General features: G+C 40.9%; 1 protein-coding gene across 1 annotated transcript in view; it reads left to right on the top strand.

The window, feature by feature from the left end:
- Positions 1-18,642, top strand: part of phf14 (PHD finger protein 14) — an 83,779-nt gene that overhangs the window by 48,933 nt on the left and 16,204 nt on the right. The window contains exon 17 of the mRNA XM_083982778.1: positions 12,863-12,980. Within this exon, the coding sequence (XP_083838904.1) occupies positions 12,863-12,980 (118 nt within the window). The remainder of the gene's footprint in view (positions 1-12,862; positions 12,981-18,642) is intronic.

Here is an 18,642-nt window from a genome sequence, read left to right as displayed (position 1 = left end):
ATCCAAACTGGACCAACAACTGTCCAACGAAAATTGAGCAGAAGTGTCTGAATCTAAATTATGGAGTCCAATTCATGAAAGGTTCTTTCAGCCAGTAATGTTTGGTTAATGTTACAGTAGCCTCTGAAATGCTTGTATACACTACAAGTAAATTGGTTGATGGGTTATTTTTTTTAACAGTTGTGGCTGCAGTTGCATCTATGCAAAGGTGTACATTAAACGATCTTGGCAAGTAAACACAGTACTGTGTTAATTTTGTTGCCCAATGACAAAAGAGCTTATCATTAAAGCCAAGTGATAGATGCAACTGTTCCATGTCTATCTCTTATCAGACCCTGAGTCCTGTTATTTTCAAAGGTTATGTGGTATGGCATCATTACTTCCTGAATGTGATGTACTTTATTTGGAAATAAGATGTGGGGGATTAAACGTGAAACAGTAAGGTATATGAAGTGTAAACCAAGGGGCTATCAACTATGGGATGGAGTCAGCTCGCTATGTAGTACTTTTAATTTGAAAGGCAGAAGTTTTGCAGTAACAGTATTACACCCCAGTGACGTCACCACTGAAGGCGATGCACTTGTTTCTATGTAGTTGCAGTTTTCCATAAAAGTCAAGTGCCCATTTCATGGGATCTTTAGCAATGCATTCAAATCTAGCTGTTGTGAGTAATTAGTTGCTCCAAGACTAATGAGCTTTTGTTTTCACTTGTTTGGCTCCTTCACTCCGTAGGAAATGAGTGAAATCCTGTTGGCCTGCTGCTCGCAGTGTGGAAGCACAAACAAAAAGCTAACGGAGCTCTAAAAGTCATAAAACCCACTGCCCTCTTTGTGGCAGTCTAACTCTCTGTGCCTCTAGCTGCTCAAAATATATGAGAAATACTGTAGATCAGCAGATTGTCTGTGCTGGTACCCGGCTCATGCTTCACATTGTTCACTTCCCCGCGCCACTTATCTGCAGAGCCAATCAGCAGTATTGATTTAATCCAGGCCTATTTTAGAATTTCAGTGTGAATTTGGTTAATTACAGGCTGAGCTGAACATAGGATTTCTCAGACGTGAGTGTTGTGTTGTGTTTTTTTGAGTAAGTGAAAGACCAGTAGTAAGAAAAGTCCTTGTTTCCAGAATACCAATTGTAGCAGTGAATTAATGCTGCCAGAAAACATCTGTAGTGTAGTTAGTGGTAATAACACTTAGATATTAGTCCAATGTCCTTAGTGTCTTTAGACTTCTTCCTCTTTGTCTCCACGTACTGAAGTAACAGTTGAACTGACATATCATCAGACAGAATCCCAGCTTTCTGTCCATGTCCCTGGTGGTCCATAGTCAATGCTGTCAAAACAGCAGCTGCTTGCTGCTCTGTCAGGGCTCAAGACAAGTGTCACATTCTGCCCTCATGTGTCACTCCGTTGCCTATCCAGGACCCAGTATGCATGCTTTTGGGAGCAGTCAAACCCTTACAGTTTCACTGCTTTTGTCTTTAGAGATGAGGTGTCAGTGCAGAATGGCTTGCTGACTTCTGACCAGCTCCTTTCCATCACTCATACTCAGTTATTCTCAGAGACTGTGTGTCAGTTATACAATGCATGGCTTTATCTATTTACCCTGATCTTTATAGTAATTTAACAGTGGTGTGGTCATGTAGAAATTGAATGCCAGGTAGTGTGACGATGTGTACAGTATTTATTGAAGAGGCCAAACATACATCTTTTCTTTTTATGCCTACAGACTTAATTATATATCAAGCTTGTGAACAGAGTTGAACTCTTATGTGATGTAGTCTTGAAGGGACCACCATATTTTCTTTTGATTTCCAAACATGTGTTAATCTTTGTTTATAGACATGCTCTAAAGGGAATATTTCAGAAGAAATGTGTACTGTGTTATTGTGATACTGTATGAAGTAACAATATGAATGTTGCTCCAGTTGTGTATGAAAAGTGTCTCAGCCTCTGGCCAATAGCTCTTGAAAATTAAGCAGAGCTTTAATAAACTCTTGACTTTTTCACCTTATTGCTGCAGTGATAAATGAGTGTCAGCCAGCTAATTAATCGTTCTAAAGGTGCGGCAGCAGCGGTCCGTTTGTGCATGTAATGCCCTCTGTCATCTGTGATTTATCACCAGGGAAGTGGCCTTCTTGTTGAGAAATGTTGCTCTTTTTTCGTCTGAGGTAGAGTACAGTGTAATTCTTTGATTCTTGTCAGAACAAAAAAAGACCCATGAATATTAAATTTAGAACATGGGAAACTAAAGTTGACAGCCTAAAAACCAATGATTAAGAATATATAATCATGTCAACTTGTGTGTGTGTGTGTGTCACGCATATTCATAATTAAATGTGACAACACAGATGATAGGAACCTTACACCCTCACCAGTGAGAGCCATCATCACCAGCGTCAACACATTTCACAGGCTGGGATAAGGAACCTGGGGGACTGGGAGCGTCACATCTTAGTCTTCGTCAAATCAAAAAGTTGGATGATGAGAAACACACAAGTTCAAGAAATTGCTCCATGAAAAACTCTTTACTCTGCCAAAGTAACTGCACATTGGACAGTGCCTTAAAGGGACATTGTGTAACTTCTCCTGTTATCTATTCACGAAAATTGATTATTTCGTTCAAAAGTATGTTTTTCATTAATCAGTAATCACCCCCATCAACAAACTGAAGTGTTCCGGTAAGCTCTGAATTTGCCGTTCATATCATTCATATCTCCATGGAGCGGGTAAGCTCGGTGCTGGCTGCCATGTCGTGTCACCATGTTTTTACGTTCAGTGGCAGCGTGACGGTAGGAAACCACAGAAACTCAGCGGAGACACCGGAGCTGTCGGCTCAGGTCGAGGTGGCGTCTGTGAAAAGTCACCGCGGTAACGCAGTGAGGAGGAATGGAGCGTTATACTGATGCTGCATTCACCTGCAGTCGGGCAGACGGCCGTCAGTAACAAACCAAATGTCATTTTAGTCACAGAAGTGGAGAGAAATCCGGTAAAACGTGGGTCAGGAAAACAATACGACATCGCCATGACAACATATTGTCACGTGTATTGTTTTGCCTCGTGCTGACGGACCACTTGTTTACATAGAGGCTTGTTTATGCCGTTACGTGCAGCGGCTGTCGTCCATCTGCCGTCTGCCCAATTTCACGTGAATGCAGCATGAAAAATACAATTGAGTTGCTGGCGATATACAACCGCAACGCTAGATGGGAGTAATTCCTACACAATGTACCTTTAAATTAATGATATAATTGTGTCAGAAGGATCGTAGCGGACCAACATCACATGACCTGTGACTACTGTCCCAGAGGCGTCAGCATGCTCATTTCTTCAGTGCGACATGGAATTCAGATTTAATTTCCCAATACCTGTCAACAGTAGTTTGCGATTCCACAGTGATATTTCTGCAATCCAGATTTTTAATCCCCAAATCCTATCAAATATATTTGATATTATTGAAGTGGTGAGTAGGTTTGAGACGGGATCTGTGAGCCCCTACTGTAGATCTCTCATTAGGAGTGATCAACAACAAATCTTGTGGCAGTTTGTTTATAATTACTTTTTTGCACCAGACCACTTCCTAGTGAATGCTGACATTCACTAGGAAGTACATTTTGTGGCTTTCAAAGGAAAATGTTTGCCTGGATGTAAATAAGATTTTTCAGCTATCCATGACAACTGAGCAAAATACCCACTAAGATGCAGTGGTTGACCCTCCGTGCTTTCAAATTTCAAATTGTTCTGTAAAAACACGAGTGTAACGGATGGGAGAGCAATTCGGTTTTTAATATGGAGGCAGAATCATTTACATGACATCTCTGCAAGATGGAACCACCTGACTTTACCAAACTCTAGCTGTCCCGCTCCCTCATCCCCAACCAAGAAGCCTTTAGGAACTGAGCAACAGTCGGCAAACCATAGACTAGCACACTGCTACAGCATGGCCTCTGCTCAGGGGGCTGAGACTGAGGCCATGAGATGCAGGAAGTCGGGGGCTGAGAGATAAAGAGAGAGAAAAGCTAGCAGGGAGGTTCTGGAAAGCAGTAACCTTTCCGATGATGAGTGCGTTTTCCATTACTGCTCTGACACTGGATCCGGGGAGATGATTTAATGGTGGCATTTTGTTTTTGCTGACTTTACCCTTTTTCCCCTATTAAAACAGAAAACACAAGAGCTGGGACTGGGGCTGTGTGGGAAGTGTGGCCAAGCAGCTAAAATCTATTACTCCCCAGCCTTTTTCCTCTTCTCTTTATCCCACTGAATCTGTCACAGTCTAGGTCTGCTCAGATACTTCTTGAGGTACATGCTCCTCCTTCTCCTCATCCTTAAATGGTTTCTGTCTTATCCTCTCTTAACTGCACCGTGTTTCCCCTTACCCTACTTTTAAATCATTAGACACAAACAATGAACCACTGACTAGCTTGTCATAAACTTGCTTTAAAGAAGATGCAGTGTGCTACAAGCTGCATATATCTGATGGAATTCCCGTAGCAAAGCGCCAGTTGATTCTGGCTAGGTTAGGGGCTTGAGTTTGCACAGAGGTGAGGACGTAGACCTGCTGCTAATAACAACTCTTGTACAGTGCTGTACCCAGTTTACTGAGGCCCCCTGCTGGCAAAGAGCTGAGAGGTGTACAGATCACTATTCTATTCTATTCCCCTTCCCTTCTTATCCAGCTGTGAATGAGTTGTGTCCAGATGAGCTAATAAAGGCAGTCGCTCTAACTTTGCTTTCTCCATAGGTGCAACTTCAGCAGTCAATACATTACTTCCCCATTTTGTAAAACAATGGCTTTTTTACAATGTGGCAATGACCCAACAGTAAATCAAAAACAAGGGGGCCCACAAAGTCCAATAATGCTTTCTATAGAAAGACACTGGTGCACTTTGTCATGGATGAGAGTCAATGGCTGAATGCTTTGCGACATATTGATTTCTATCACGTGCCCACTCCCAAAGTAATTGCATTGCTCACTTGTGATAAATTCACTGCCTTGTTTCAGCCACTTGGTTTCAGACACTAGTGCTACTGGAGACAAAAGAGATTTTGATGCCAAAAACCAACTATCAGTGTCTGGACCCGTAACTGTGGGTAAAACTCTGAGGGGACACAACAAGCATGATTAAGTGTTTCACTTATGTCTTGTTTTTGTTATAATGAATCAATCAATGTGGAAAATTTCTAAATATTTTCTTTGGCATTTCAGCTGAGAAGCTTATTGGAACTGATGTATTTGCAATGAATGTGGCTTTTTAAAGAAAAATATTTCGAACAGTTGAATTGAAAAAAAGAAGATTCAGTGTGAGAGGGTTATGACAAATAATGATAATAAACACTACAGTTTCAACTGGGTCCTCGGTCAGTCAGCGCTGTCTGAGATTTAAACCAGTAGCTTCTAACATTGTTTATATTTGGACTGTGGTTTGTCTGAAAGAACATAGTTGCAATGGTACAGTTCTGCTAAACACCCAGAAAAGATTTGAAAAAAGACAAAGCAAGGCAATTTTATTTGTATAGCCCATTTTTACAGTGTCTGAAAATCATTGTGATTACGAGCCCAATTCCCAAAAAAACTTGTGAGATGTGTAAAATGTAAATAAAAACAGAAGCCATTGATTTGTAAATCTCATAAAGCCACATTTTATTCACAATGGAACATACACAACATATCTGATGTTGAAACTGACATTTTACCACTTCATGTAAGATATGAGCTCATTTTGAGTTTGATGGCAACTTTTTTGACATGTGTCAACTCAACTCAAAATGAGCTCATATGTTACATGAATTCAGAGACCAGAAAGAGCAGTGAGGGGGTTGAGTTCTACATATGGACAAGGAATGAGCCTGTTAAAATGCTCCTCCGCTGGCTGTCCCAATTGCGTTGACATTTAATAGTTTTTTTGTTGCTGAGTGCAATTAACTTATGAATAATTAAAAAAACATCCCCTTCACTTTTAAGAGCTCTGTATCATGAATGTCCACTAACGCTACAAGGAGTGTAGAAGTTTTGGCTGGTTAAATCCATATGCAAACACACTGATTAAGAGAACATCTCTTCCTTGGTCGGCACATTTTCAGTTCTACACAATGGAGTCGATGTAACAGTTTATTCTTTGCTCTGATCAGTATGATTTACTTTAGTTGTATTGATATATGTGTGAATATCCCCACCAGTTACAGTATATGAATTAATGGATGCTCATTGCAGTTCCTGAAGCTATGACTCCTCTACATGAGACCTGAAAAGAAATGTGACAGCGATTTTTTTTTAAAGAGATGGACAAAATCAAACAAAGTCATCTTAGATTTGTGGGCCATCACCCTCATTCTGCTTCAGGACTGATGCCTTAGGGGAGGGAGGATCTAAGAACTTTGCAAAGAGATCAAAACACCAGATGAAAGTGGACACAAATCACCAACTGAGAGCGACATGTGTAGCAGACAAAAGCAATCAATCATGTCCCCACCACCACCTCACGTCCAATAAGATTACATCAATCAATAACCTCTCTTATGAGTGATTGGATTTGTCAGTTTCAAACGTGCAAGGTGGGGATGGCGGTTGGAGGGTGTGGGGGGTTGCTCAATTTTCTCAATGATTAAAGCAGGGTCAAATTGCTTAGATAGCATCAAGGACCTTGCAGTGGCTGCATGTGTAAGGGCAGTGTGGGGAGCAGATAGAGGCTGGTCATAGCAGGTGACTCAGACACTTTCTGAGAGATTGAGAATAACACAGGTTACATTACACAGATCAGGCCAAAATGTGTCTTTCTCAGGTCAAACGTCAGCCAGATGCATTTTTCCCCACTACCAGCACCACTCAAATTTGGTCAAGGGGAATCAGGTGGATAAGCAAACTAAAACCATTGCAGCTGTTTTTATTGGGATGAGACACATTTTTACTTACACACATCACCTAAAAGTGTGTCTTTTTAAGCCCTTATTTGTAGCTACACTAGTAGCGTGGCTCTAGTGATGCTAATGGCAGTCATTCATAACCTTCATAATTGCCAAAAAAGCCAAAAGTAAAAATGACTAAAGTGATCCACTGAATGGGTGATACTCTGAGGTTTAAACGTATCCTGTGAATTATCTGAACAAATCAACTTAGGTGTTATCATGGATGGAGATCTAAGTTTTAAAAGCCATATCAGCAACATCACTAGGGTTGCCTTTTTCAAATCAGAAATATCTCAAGGATTAGAGGCTTTCTCTCCCAGTCCAATTCAGAAAAATGTATGCATGTTTTTGTCATGAGCTGGCTCGATTACTGTAACACTCTGTTTATGGGTCTTCCAATCAAAACAATCCACAGATTACAATTTATCCAAAATTCAGCTGCACGGGTTCTAACCATGACAAAAAGATCAGACCATATAACTCCAATCCTCCGCAACCTTCACTGGCTACCTGTTGTCTTCAGAATTTGATTTAAAATACTCTTTCTGGTCTACAAAGCACTTAAAGGTCTGGCTCCACAGTACCTACTGTACAGTATCAGGTCCTGGTCGACTGCTCAGGTCACAGAGTAGAGATCTCCTCCATGTGCCCAGAGCCTTTGCCAAATCAGGTGGCATGACCTTTAGCATCTATGCACTTAAAGAATGGAATAGTCTACCACATGATCCCAGAAATGCTCCGACGTTGTGCTCCTTCAAAGCCAAACTTAAATCTCTTTGTGTGTATGAACTTCTGTGTATCTTAGTATCTATTGCTGTTTACTTTTTAATATTTTGTCCTATCTCTATGTAAAGCACTCTGAACTGCTTCTGCATGATATGGTGCTACTTCATTTGAATTTGAATTTGAATTTGAATTTGAATCTACCAAAAATTATGGCAAGAAAAAAAAAAAAAACGGCCAATTTCTTGACAACTGTGGATTTGTGTGCACATACATTACTTGTTAGCGTCGGACCCTATTGTATTCCTAGGAATTCTTCTTTCTTCTTCTTCTCATCCTTATTCCGAGGAAATCATACTTCCCAGGGGGGGAATAAGCATTTAAATTTAAAAACTTTAAAAATTCCTACCAAACCAAAGGTACATGCTACTGTTTTGCAACTTTCACCAAAATGTAGCCCCAATACTGCTGAAACTTTTTGTCCACTTAAACTCATTATTATTAATAATAATTATGAATTCCATCACTTTGTTTTTTTTTTGTTATAATTAATTATAATTAATAATAATGTACTTGTTTTCCTATTCTCCTGTTTGGTGCTCAGAATTGCCTAAATTTGCCAAAAAAAATAGCCCGGACCTGACCCATCGTTGCGCAGCAGCTATAATTAGCATTTTCATTGTGAGTGTATGACCATGCTGCAGGGGTTAGCATTTAGTACAGCCACCAGAGTTGAAACCATGGCATTTACTGTGCATCTTGTTTTTTGTGTAGTTAGTTTAGTTGTCATGACACACAATGTTCTGGTAGAAACAATATTTTTGCTGTCTGGTTTCACAAAGCTATAAACTGAATGTATGAAAAGACTTTGACGAATAGCTACTAGATTGATTCACCATTTCTTGTAGTGCTGTATAACCTTCAATGTCAGGCCAAGAAGGTGAAATGATAGAGTAGATCTAACCTCTGACACCTGAACAAGTGTATTTCATTGACAAAATTGAAAAATTGAAGGCCAGCCTTTAAATATCTGTAGAGGAAGGAGTGAATGAAGCCTGATGACGTACACAACATAAAATCTGTCCTGTAGCTTGTCTGCGTTGAGGGAAGATTGAGGGGAAACTGATCATCTGAATTTGGGGTTTGTGATACTTAACCCTAACCCTTCAGAACCTGACGAAGGTCTCAGGACCAAAACGTTGTTCAGCTCAATAAATCTATTCAAGTGTCCGAGAGCTTTTTCTTATGGGGTTTGTGATACAAAATATCTAGTTAATTAATTGTGATGTACCATTATGAAATTCATTCTTACATCCTCAAGTTAGTGGTACTGAACGTTTGGTGGCAGTAGTAAATACATGATGTGCCAGTGGTTGTCAGTGAAAATAGCCTGCCTGGCTAGATGCAAATCAAGGCAAACTACACTATGTCTTATGTCTGACTGCAAATACTAATGATTAAAGGGTACTTGCCATTTTTTACAATCTGGACCTTATTTCTAGCATAAAATACGATCATTTACTCACCCAGATAACTTTGGTGTCATTACAAGTCGTTCCGACAAAATTAGCTCCAGCCGAGAGCCGCGTATTCGTATAATGCAAGTCTACAGGGCAGCGGAATGCAGCCTCTAAATAACACATTATCTGCTGCCAAACTTGTTTATTTCACCAATATTTTGTTATGATACGCTAGTGCTAGTCCCCTCTGAGTCCGGGGTTAGCTGTTATCAACATCCGGGGTCTGTAGGTTGACCTACTAACCTCTGACCTGGATGATGTCATCTCTGAGCGCCGTGCGGCTGCTACCGCTAATACTATGGTTCATTTCTGCGTGTTTCCAACTTGTCAGAACAAAATGAGCAGCTGGATGAAGTTCAGCTTCCACAGGCTTCCTGGACTCACTAAAGCTCCGGCTAGTTGCGCTAAAAATGGACCCGAATGCCGAATCATTATAATCAGAATGAGCTGTGCAGCACTAAGAGATGACATCATCCAGGTCAGAGGTCAGTAGGTCAACCTACAGACCACGGATGTTGATAACAGCTAACTAGGACTCAAAGGGGAATAGCACTAGCATATCATAACGAACGAGTTTCACAGCAGATAATGTGTTATTTAGAGGCAGCATTCCGCTGTCCTGTAGACTCGCATTATATGGATATACGCGGCTCTGGGCTGGTCTTTGCTCTGTCAGATATCAGCATAGTGGAGACATCTTGCTCTTGTGATGCAGATGAGCATGTCAAGGTTCAAGTTGAACTATATGAAACAGCTCCTTGTGGATTAACTGTCATTGCATGTGACTCCTCGGACCAGACTGAGAAGAACTACAGTCCGTCTCAAAGCCCCTACAGTATTAGATTGTGGTTGTGTTATTGCGAGTGGCCGTTTTTGCAGAAAATAAGGATGAAGTTTAGCCCACCGACTTTCTACATTCAGCTGTTACAAAGGAATCATGGAGGTGTAGTAGTGTAGTACTTTCAGAAGCAAAGTCATCACAGTCCTGTATAATGAAAAGAGCACTCCTGTGAAGTTTGGAAGGTCTTCAACAGTCTCCAGCAGCGAAACTAAAGCTGGAGATTCATGTGAAATCAATTGCCAGTTTGTGTGCAACAATGGGAGTGTGCTCATTAGTGAGGAACACACGCTTTGGTCATATGTCTCCTATTTGCTTGGTAGCCAGGGGGCACTTTAAATTCCCATTGTTTCCAGGCAGATACGCATGCTCAGCCCATCCAAGATTCTCTGTGTCTGTCGGTGTGTCTGTTCTGGATAAGTGTGGGGAAGAGATCCACCTGCCTCAGCATATTTGTGTTAATGTGCAGCAGCTGTTTGCTTATGCCCCTACAACTCATAAGATGCCAATTATCTATGCCAATTAAATTTCTACTCTGATTTTAGTAAATTTACCATGCTGAATGTGAAAACACTACAGGCATATTATTACACCTGTTTCACAGCTTTTCTTAGTCTAGTGCCAGAGGACTGCATTCCATAACTTCATGCTAATTAAAGTTTGGCTAGCTTCAGTCTACATAAAGGTGGAATACCTGCTGGGTGCTGTTGGTTGCTTTAATCAAACTTGGATCTTTTTTTTTCACTTTTGGCCATCATTCGTAGTGATAACAAGTCACCAAGTTCGTTACTGAGATATACAGTCAAGCTATTGGCGTACATGACCAGTAGGCAAACTATCAGGATAACATTTAGCATATTTTAATTATTTATTCCAATTCATAATCACACCAAACAGATAATGGTTTGTTTAGTTGTTTTCCAGTTTTTAGTTTTGGTTTCTTAAACAGTAGTCTGGAATTTCCTCATCAAAATCCAATCCTCATTTGATGGCTCAGATATTGAAAATCCATATAAAGGCCGTAAGGTGAACCTGAAAAAGTCTTACAGAAACTGATATCCGCTCCGACATCTGGGGAATACACGATCTTTACTTCATAAAAAATGTTGATTCATGCTCAGCTAATCAGCGGGAGTTTGTCGCTCATTTAATAACCCTGCAAGAGTCCCGTGATCAGGACCGTAATTCGGCACTAGTTCCTTCTGAGCGTAATGAGATTTTGGTTTGATCGCGATCGCACTACGCCAATAAGATACCCACTTTTAGTAAACACAACAGCAATATGGCTGCTGTCATGGCGTCTTCCGGCACAGCACAGCAGCAGTGGTAAGAGGAAAACACACCAGAAAGTTCTCAAAAAGAGAGACTATTGAAATCTAAACAATCTAAGCATATTGTCCATATAAAACGAGAAAAGGTGCATGATTTTTTAGAATTATGTATTATTCATTATTTTTCTATACCGCTTATCCTGCACTAGGGTCACAGGTGAGCTGGAACTTATCTCAGCTGACTTCAGGCAAGAGGCGGGGTACACCCTGGACAGGTCGCCAGTCTACCGCAGGGCTGACATATACAGACAGAGAACCATTCACACTCTCATTCACACCTATGGGCAGTTAACCTAACCTGCATGTCTTTGGTCTTTGGAGAGAACTTTGGGGAGAACATGCAATTTCCACACAGAAGAGCACCAGCCGGCCCTAACCCTTGCTGTGAGGCAACAGTGTTAACCACTGCACCACCATGCCGCCCAATTATTTATTAATTAATTATAATTAATAAATATAAATAATTAATTATAACCCTAACCCATTATTAATTAGAATTAGAATGATTGATTGAATGAATTAACTAATTATTTTATTGTCATTAGGTTAGGTTTATGCACCATGTTGAGGCTACCATCTACACTGCAGGCAGCCCCGGTTCGAATCCCGCATCAGGCAGCCCTTTCCTGCATGTCATTCCACCTCTCTGCCTCCCCATTTCCTGTCTCTCTCTACTGTGCTGTCAATTAAAGGCAATAAAAAGCCCCAAAAATATACTTAAAAAAAAGAAGAAGAAGAAATAATTTTAACTTTCACCATGAGAAAATGTAATAGCATTCATAGCCCTAAATAAAACTGTTCAGCCTACTGTTGCTGCCTTTACTTGATTTGAATCGCTTTCCAGAAGAAATCCATGTTAGGATAGCATATCAACATTTATTATTATCATTATTATTATTATTAACATTATGTCATTTTTCAGATTACAAAAAACAAGGCAAGGCAGTTTTATTTGTATAGCCCATTTTTACAAAGAGTTTGTCTCAAAGGTCTTTACACAGCATGATGACAACATCCTCTGACCCTCACATCCACTGAGGAACGCTCCCAAGAAAACAAACAGGAGAAACCTCAGGGTGAGCAACAGGCGGCCGCCATATTGCCGTTGTGTTTACTAAAAGCGGGTGTCTCATTGGTGTAGCACGATCGCGTGACGGCCGTGCCTCCACCTGCAAACCAAAATCTGATTACGCTCAGAAGGAATTAGTGCCAAATTACGGTCTCGATCACAGGACTCTTGCGCAGTTATGAGCTACGAACTCCCACCGATTAGCTGAGCGTGAATCGATCTTTTTTATGAAGTAAAGATCGTGTAGTCCGTGGATGTCAAAGTGGGATGAAACGATAACAGGGTTCACCTTACGGCCTAATACGAACCATTGGATAGTCATCGGCTGTGTGAGGTCAAGTGAACAGATTGGAGGGAATTTGGGATGCATTAACAAAGTCTGACTGACTGACAAATGGCTGCCCTGTCACCATTACTCCTGAACAGACTGTGGCTTTATTTATGTAAGGTGTAACACCTGCCCTTCCCCTTGTACCTCAGGTGTGATGAGTGCCAACTCTGCTATCACTTTGGGTGTCTGGACCCCCCACTGAAGAAATCCCCTAAGCAGACAGGATATGGCTGGATCTGCCAAGAGTGTGACACTTCCTCGTCCAAGGTGAGTGTGTGTATGTATGTTTGTGTGTGCATGTCTTCAGACACAGCAGAAGAGAAATGTATTTTGGGGTTTGACTGACCTGCTTTGACAAATCTAATCTAATCTCTAATCATAATAATAACATAGTTTAAAAGTAACATCTTCATCAGAGTAAGCAAGGTGAACTGGATTCACCTGGAACATGAATGCTCTACTTAATCATAGTGTAGTGCTGTAATGAGGTGGACAAGCTTTGTTTAAATATTTATACAGTATGATGTAATACACCATTAAAGTTCATTGTCAACATCTGCACAAAAATGTTTCTGGGTACTATTAAACAGACTGTTCAGAGTCAAAGAAAGGTAAACAGATAACAGATTGCAGGTAAGAGATGAGCCAACTGATGGCTTCTACTTAAGTATAACAGACTTTTAGCATTATATCATTTTGTAGCCATTTGTATTCGAGGTGAACTTCATCTACAAGAGTATGTCTTACAAGTTGCTGTTCAGCAGCTAGGACGCCAGGGTAGAAAATACTACATGTTTCATACTGGCTTCCATTTGACTTTCCTTCCATTCTTATTCCTTCTGTTGGACGATTCCTAAAATTTAATTCATGAATATGAAGGCTACAGTATGTATGTTTTCTAGCTAAATGTTTATTATCAATATGATTATCCCATATGTTTCAGCCATTTTATGGCCACATCATTTACAACCAAGTCCAACTGAAATGAAAAATGTGGGTTTTTTTTTTTATCACATCCCTGATCACACTGTCTACCAACTACACAACTATGCCAAAAAATCTTGCTCCAGAGTGTTGTTATCAAGTAATGCTATTGGTAGCTATGCCGCCTGCAAGCTACAGTACCTTTAGTACAGGACATCATGTTTCACTCAGTATTCCTCGCAGCAGGTTGTTCGGACCCTACTCATGCTTAGTCTACAAATAAATAGTTCTTGATGATGGCATGGTGGGAAATGTGTGACTATCGATTTAAGGATGTGGCCTGAGGCGTGGTCTCATTTGTGGCATTTACTGTAGTTGTCACATTATTGATGGCCTTAACATGCTCAAAGGCTATATAGGGTTAGAGGGGGAAGAAGTTGCTGCCTGTGACCTCGTGCTGCCAAACATGAAAACTCAGATTTACCCATTTATTTTTCACAATAACATCAATATACTGTATCAGCAGATACCCTAATCTGAAACCAGAAGAAAAGAGGTATGATTGGTCGGCCCCTTAACTCACATTGACTCAAGTAGCCTTTTTATAAAGGTTTTTTGACATATGGAGTAGAACTCACTGAGTTCTCACCTAGCTTCCATACAGTATCTATGTCTTTTGAAGCATCTTTTCCCTATGAAGTTGCTTCCATCCGTCTCCTCCTCACTCCCACTTATTTACTGTACATCAAATGGGAGAACCTTCTGGCTTTGGCTTGCTTCGCTGCAAGACTAGGGCAGAAAATATATTTCACCATTCCTCCAGCAAGTAAAATATCCCTTGTTTTCAGTAACTGCAAGCTGATTCAAAGCATCCATGATACCAATCAATTTATTTTCAACTTTGGAAAGTTACAGCTACTGTATAAGGGGTGGATGATTTCTGATTCTATAGAATTTCTATTAATCCATTAGAGTTACTCTGGCACACTAAACATGCATAAGCAACAAATAGATGAAAAACGCCAACACATGTACAGCATTTCAGATATTGCAGGGTCTCCATTTTGAGAGACAGTTAAGAATGTGACATTTTTGAGAAAGCATGGTGTGCAGACCTTTTAAGGCACAAGGTGCTCAGAGTGTCTCAGTAATAGCAAGTGTGGGGAGATAATTGACTCCACTAAGGGCATCTAAAAAGCACTCTGAGATGAGAGCTGTATTTAAGGAAAGTTTTATTATCTTCTTTTAAATGCCAAGCCATGCACCGTTTTTGCCTGTCGGGGGAGAATGTTTCTTAAATGCCAACATTAAGTGCAGAATATTACCTGATTGTTGCGGCTGAGATTCAGCTGCTGGCAGAGATAGTGGGCAGTCAGTCCCTCTTCCTGACAGTCTGCTACAAAGAACGTTACAGGAAGTGATTTGTCATAGCCCCACTGCAGCCTCTGCTCTTATCTAGAGGCATATGATATCTGAGGAAAGAGGTAGGCAGGAGGCAGCACAGTGTATCTTACAGTATGTGATGCTGACCATGGTTTTGCTCAAATCTCTTGTTTGAAAACCAGTCTGTTTATGTTTGGCATATGTTTCTATTTCACACACACACACACACACACACCTCATTGTATTGATGTAATAAGAACAGCCAGCCCTCCAACATGAACAACCATCAACATTCTCATATGACCCATAGTAGCAGTGTCCCGAAATAGTGCCCCTATGTTGTCATGGTTACAGTAATAAATAGGCAGAATGTCTACCTTCCTCACCATTGTTACTATAGCAACGTGTTTGGGTTTGGAAAAGATGTATATAATTCAAATGTACAGTGTTACAACTATAGCTCCTGGCATGTGTTCTTGTTACCATTTCCACCGCAGGAACTTGGGGGTATTTTAACAGGAACCTCCCCCACAGGGCCGTTTACAGTGCTGATTGGTCAGACTCAAAGCAGGATGTGACGCTAATTGTGCGTCACCGCGCTTCCAAAGCGTCATCAGACGAGAAGTTGAGCCTTGGTTAGCTTTAGGGTAATTAGCTATGACGCGGTTTGGCAGCAACGTGTCAGAATAGAGATGTCCTTCGGCCTTTCTTTTTTTTGTATTTCGGCTCCCCAATGACCAGCGCGGTCAAACTTTGACGTCAACCAAAGCGGCTGAAAATATTTGCCGTTTTGGAAGCTGTCTTGTCTGAGGCGCACCCTCGAATGCTTTTGACGCTTTGGAAGCTAAACGGCATTTTTAAAACCCAACGTTACTAAAAACGGAAAAACGGCCGGAAAAAAGAGAGAATAACTCAGTAAAAGACGAGAGTAGCAGTAGGCCTGGTTAAAAAAAAAAAAAAAGTGTGATAAATACGCGATCGCGGGGTTACGTGACAATCGAGACGGCAATTAAAAACCCCATCTTTTTTTTAGAAAGTGTCTATACTGCCAGAAAAAAACAATCACTCTGAACAAGAGCAGTAAAAAAAAAAAAAAAAAAAACGCTGCATAACGACCTCGCGATGATCAAAACTGTCGCACATCCTGGTGGGTCCTGTCTGCAGTGGAGACACGGCCACCGAGAGGCCGAGAGAGAGGACGGTTCCTGTAGAAGTTCCTACCCCCTCCCTTTACCAGGAACTCCTGCAGTGGAAACACGGCTCATGTGTGTCTCTCTCCTGCTAAAGGTCACAGGGTGCATTCTGTCTATGAGGTTATGATAACTCACAAAATACCTGGTTGATGATGGTTTGTGTTTCTGATTTGTGTTGATGTGTTGGTAGGAATGACAGTGAAGCTGCTTGGTTTACAGTGTTGCAGAAAAGTGCAGGAGCTGAGTTCTTATGGTGTTACACACATTTCTGCAGTGCAAAGGGGCAATAAAAGGCTGTATTAGACAGGCTTGAGTTCATTATAGACGCTGTGTTTCTCTCAGCCTGTTCAACTTAGATAAACCTCACTCCGACCAAGGCCACACTCCTCTTGCTGTCTCCTCGGGCTCTTACTGAATTGATTTCAGTAATAAAGTGACAGTCTTGCCATAATATAAGGATGGCCTTTAATTCAAGTCGGTTACTGTGCCAAAGGGCACTTGTTTAAGGCTTTATTTACACCCTTGCAGCACTGCCTGGCATGCTGGGCTCCACGGTGAATCAGACCAGAAGATTTGGATAAAAGGTTTGAAATGCCAAAAGCTCTTAAAGTCGCTCAGGCAGTGTTTAAAGTACTCAGATGTGAACTTGTGTGGGATGCACATCTTTCGTTGCACTCTGACTTGTTGTCATCAAAAGGATTGCAACAGTGGAAATTACTGTCCATGAAAGTTTAATTTTCTCTACTTCCTCCATCACCATAGGCGTACTCCCACTCAGCAAACACTTTGTAAGTTCTGTTGTGACCTCAGAGTCTTCAGCTCTGTTTACGTGTGACAATTGTGTGCTTAAGGTTATTGTTTGATGTTTTACACCACAAGGTGGTTGTGACACCGATGGTCCGTAGCAGCTGATATAGCCTACACTTTCATATCATTTGCATTTCAGACAGATATTACAAATATTTAAAGCAGAAGTAAGCGATATTTTTGTGTTAATATAAGTCTTAAATAGTTATATCTTCCGACAGCAATCACTTACATAGAGTGTTTGGACCGAAACACGGGTCTGTCAGTCACTCTGCTCTGAGCCGAAGAGAAAACTTTTCTCGTATCCTACAAGTTTTATCCAATGAGGAGAGAGAACGGCATGAAGGGCTGTGTGTGCAGCCAAGGGATGCGCGTGAATGTGGTGACGTAGGGACGAGGACTGTTATGGTGCATTCAAGGCAACGGCGTAACTCGTGTTTTTCCGACCTGTGAAGTCGTACCAGTTCGATCTGGTACGAGTTCACGGGTCGGAAGTTACGAGTGGCCGTTATAGTGACTTTCACAGGTAAAACAGGTCGGAAAAACACGAGTGGGTTGCCTGAAACGCTACAAAGTCGTAAGTTGTGACTTGAAGCTGTAATTTACGGTTTCAAAAGCCTGCCTGGAACGCAGCATTAGCCAAAACGACCAGATCGCTTATTTCTGCTTTAATATTACAAGCTGTGCTATCAATCAGAGGCTTCATCACTTGACCTGTGAAAGACGGTAATTAATTTAGCCTAATTAAGTTAATAAAGTGTCACACTTGGCTGACTTTACTATGTGGATTAAATTCAAAGTAAAAAATAGGCATCATTACTCATACTCTGGTATTTAGTGAGGTACAGGGAACACATTCTACCAACTCCTCAACCAATGGGTGGAAGAAGCCAATACCTGTCCCTCTTTCTGTCTTTCCACCTGTCCCATTCTCATGACAGTATATCGCCCAAAATCTCTAGAACATTTAGGAAATATTTCCAAAACTTGGTTTAAATGTACACTTGATCTGTGCAGGCATATTTGTTTCACTGACAACGATTTATATTGAAAACGTCAAAGGTATAGTCACTCTGACTGTTGAACACTTTTCGTGCTTTTTTGTAACATAACTGTGGTGATTAAATAGATGTAGAGTCATTACTTTAGCTCTCCAAAAAAACAACATACCATTTAGTCTTTACTACGTGAGTTAGGACAAGGACAGACATGTCAACCTCATGTGACATGATGACAGAGGTGTATAACCAGAAGATGGCTATTCTAGTTCAGTGAGGTATTTTGTTTAGCAGTGTGAATGGGTTAGTCACTTGTGCATTATGGAATGAAGACAAATCCCTGTGTGATATAAATCACGTTGCTCTCCACATTCCCTTATCTGTATTCAAGTTTAATCTTAATGCCACAAGGAGTGTGCGATCAATAAGCCCGAGACTCAAGTGTGGTCATTTATTCAAGCGTATTAGGTACTTAAAACATGATGACCTCATCAATGATGGTTGTCTTTGAGATGCGGCCAGTTTAACCACAGTTTAATGTGATTTAAAGGTGAGCAGGGGCAGCTTAACTAGCCTGCAGGGACCAGAAGACATGGTCAACGGTGGCCAGGCAGGATGCCAAAG

Source organism: Trachurus trachurus (genome assembly GCF_905171665.1).
Source record: "Trachurus trachurus genome assembly, chromosome: 11".
NCBI lineage: Eukaryota > Metazoa > Chordata > Actinopteri > Carangiformes > Carangidae > Trachurus > Trachurus trachurus.
The sequence above is the reverse complement of the archived record's forward strand: the minus strand, read 5'-3'. Positions and strand labels throughout refer to the sequence as shown.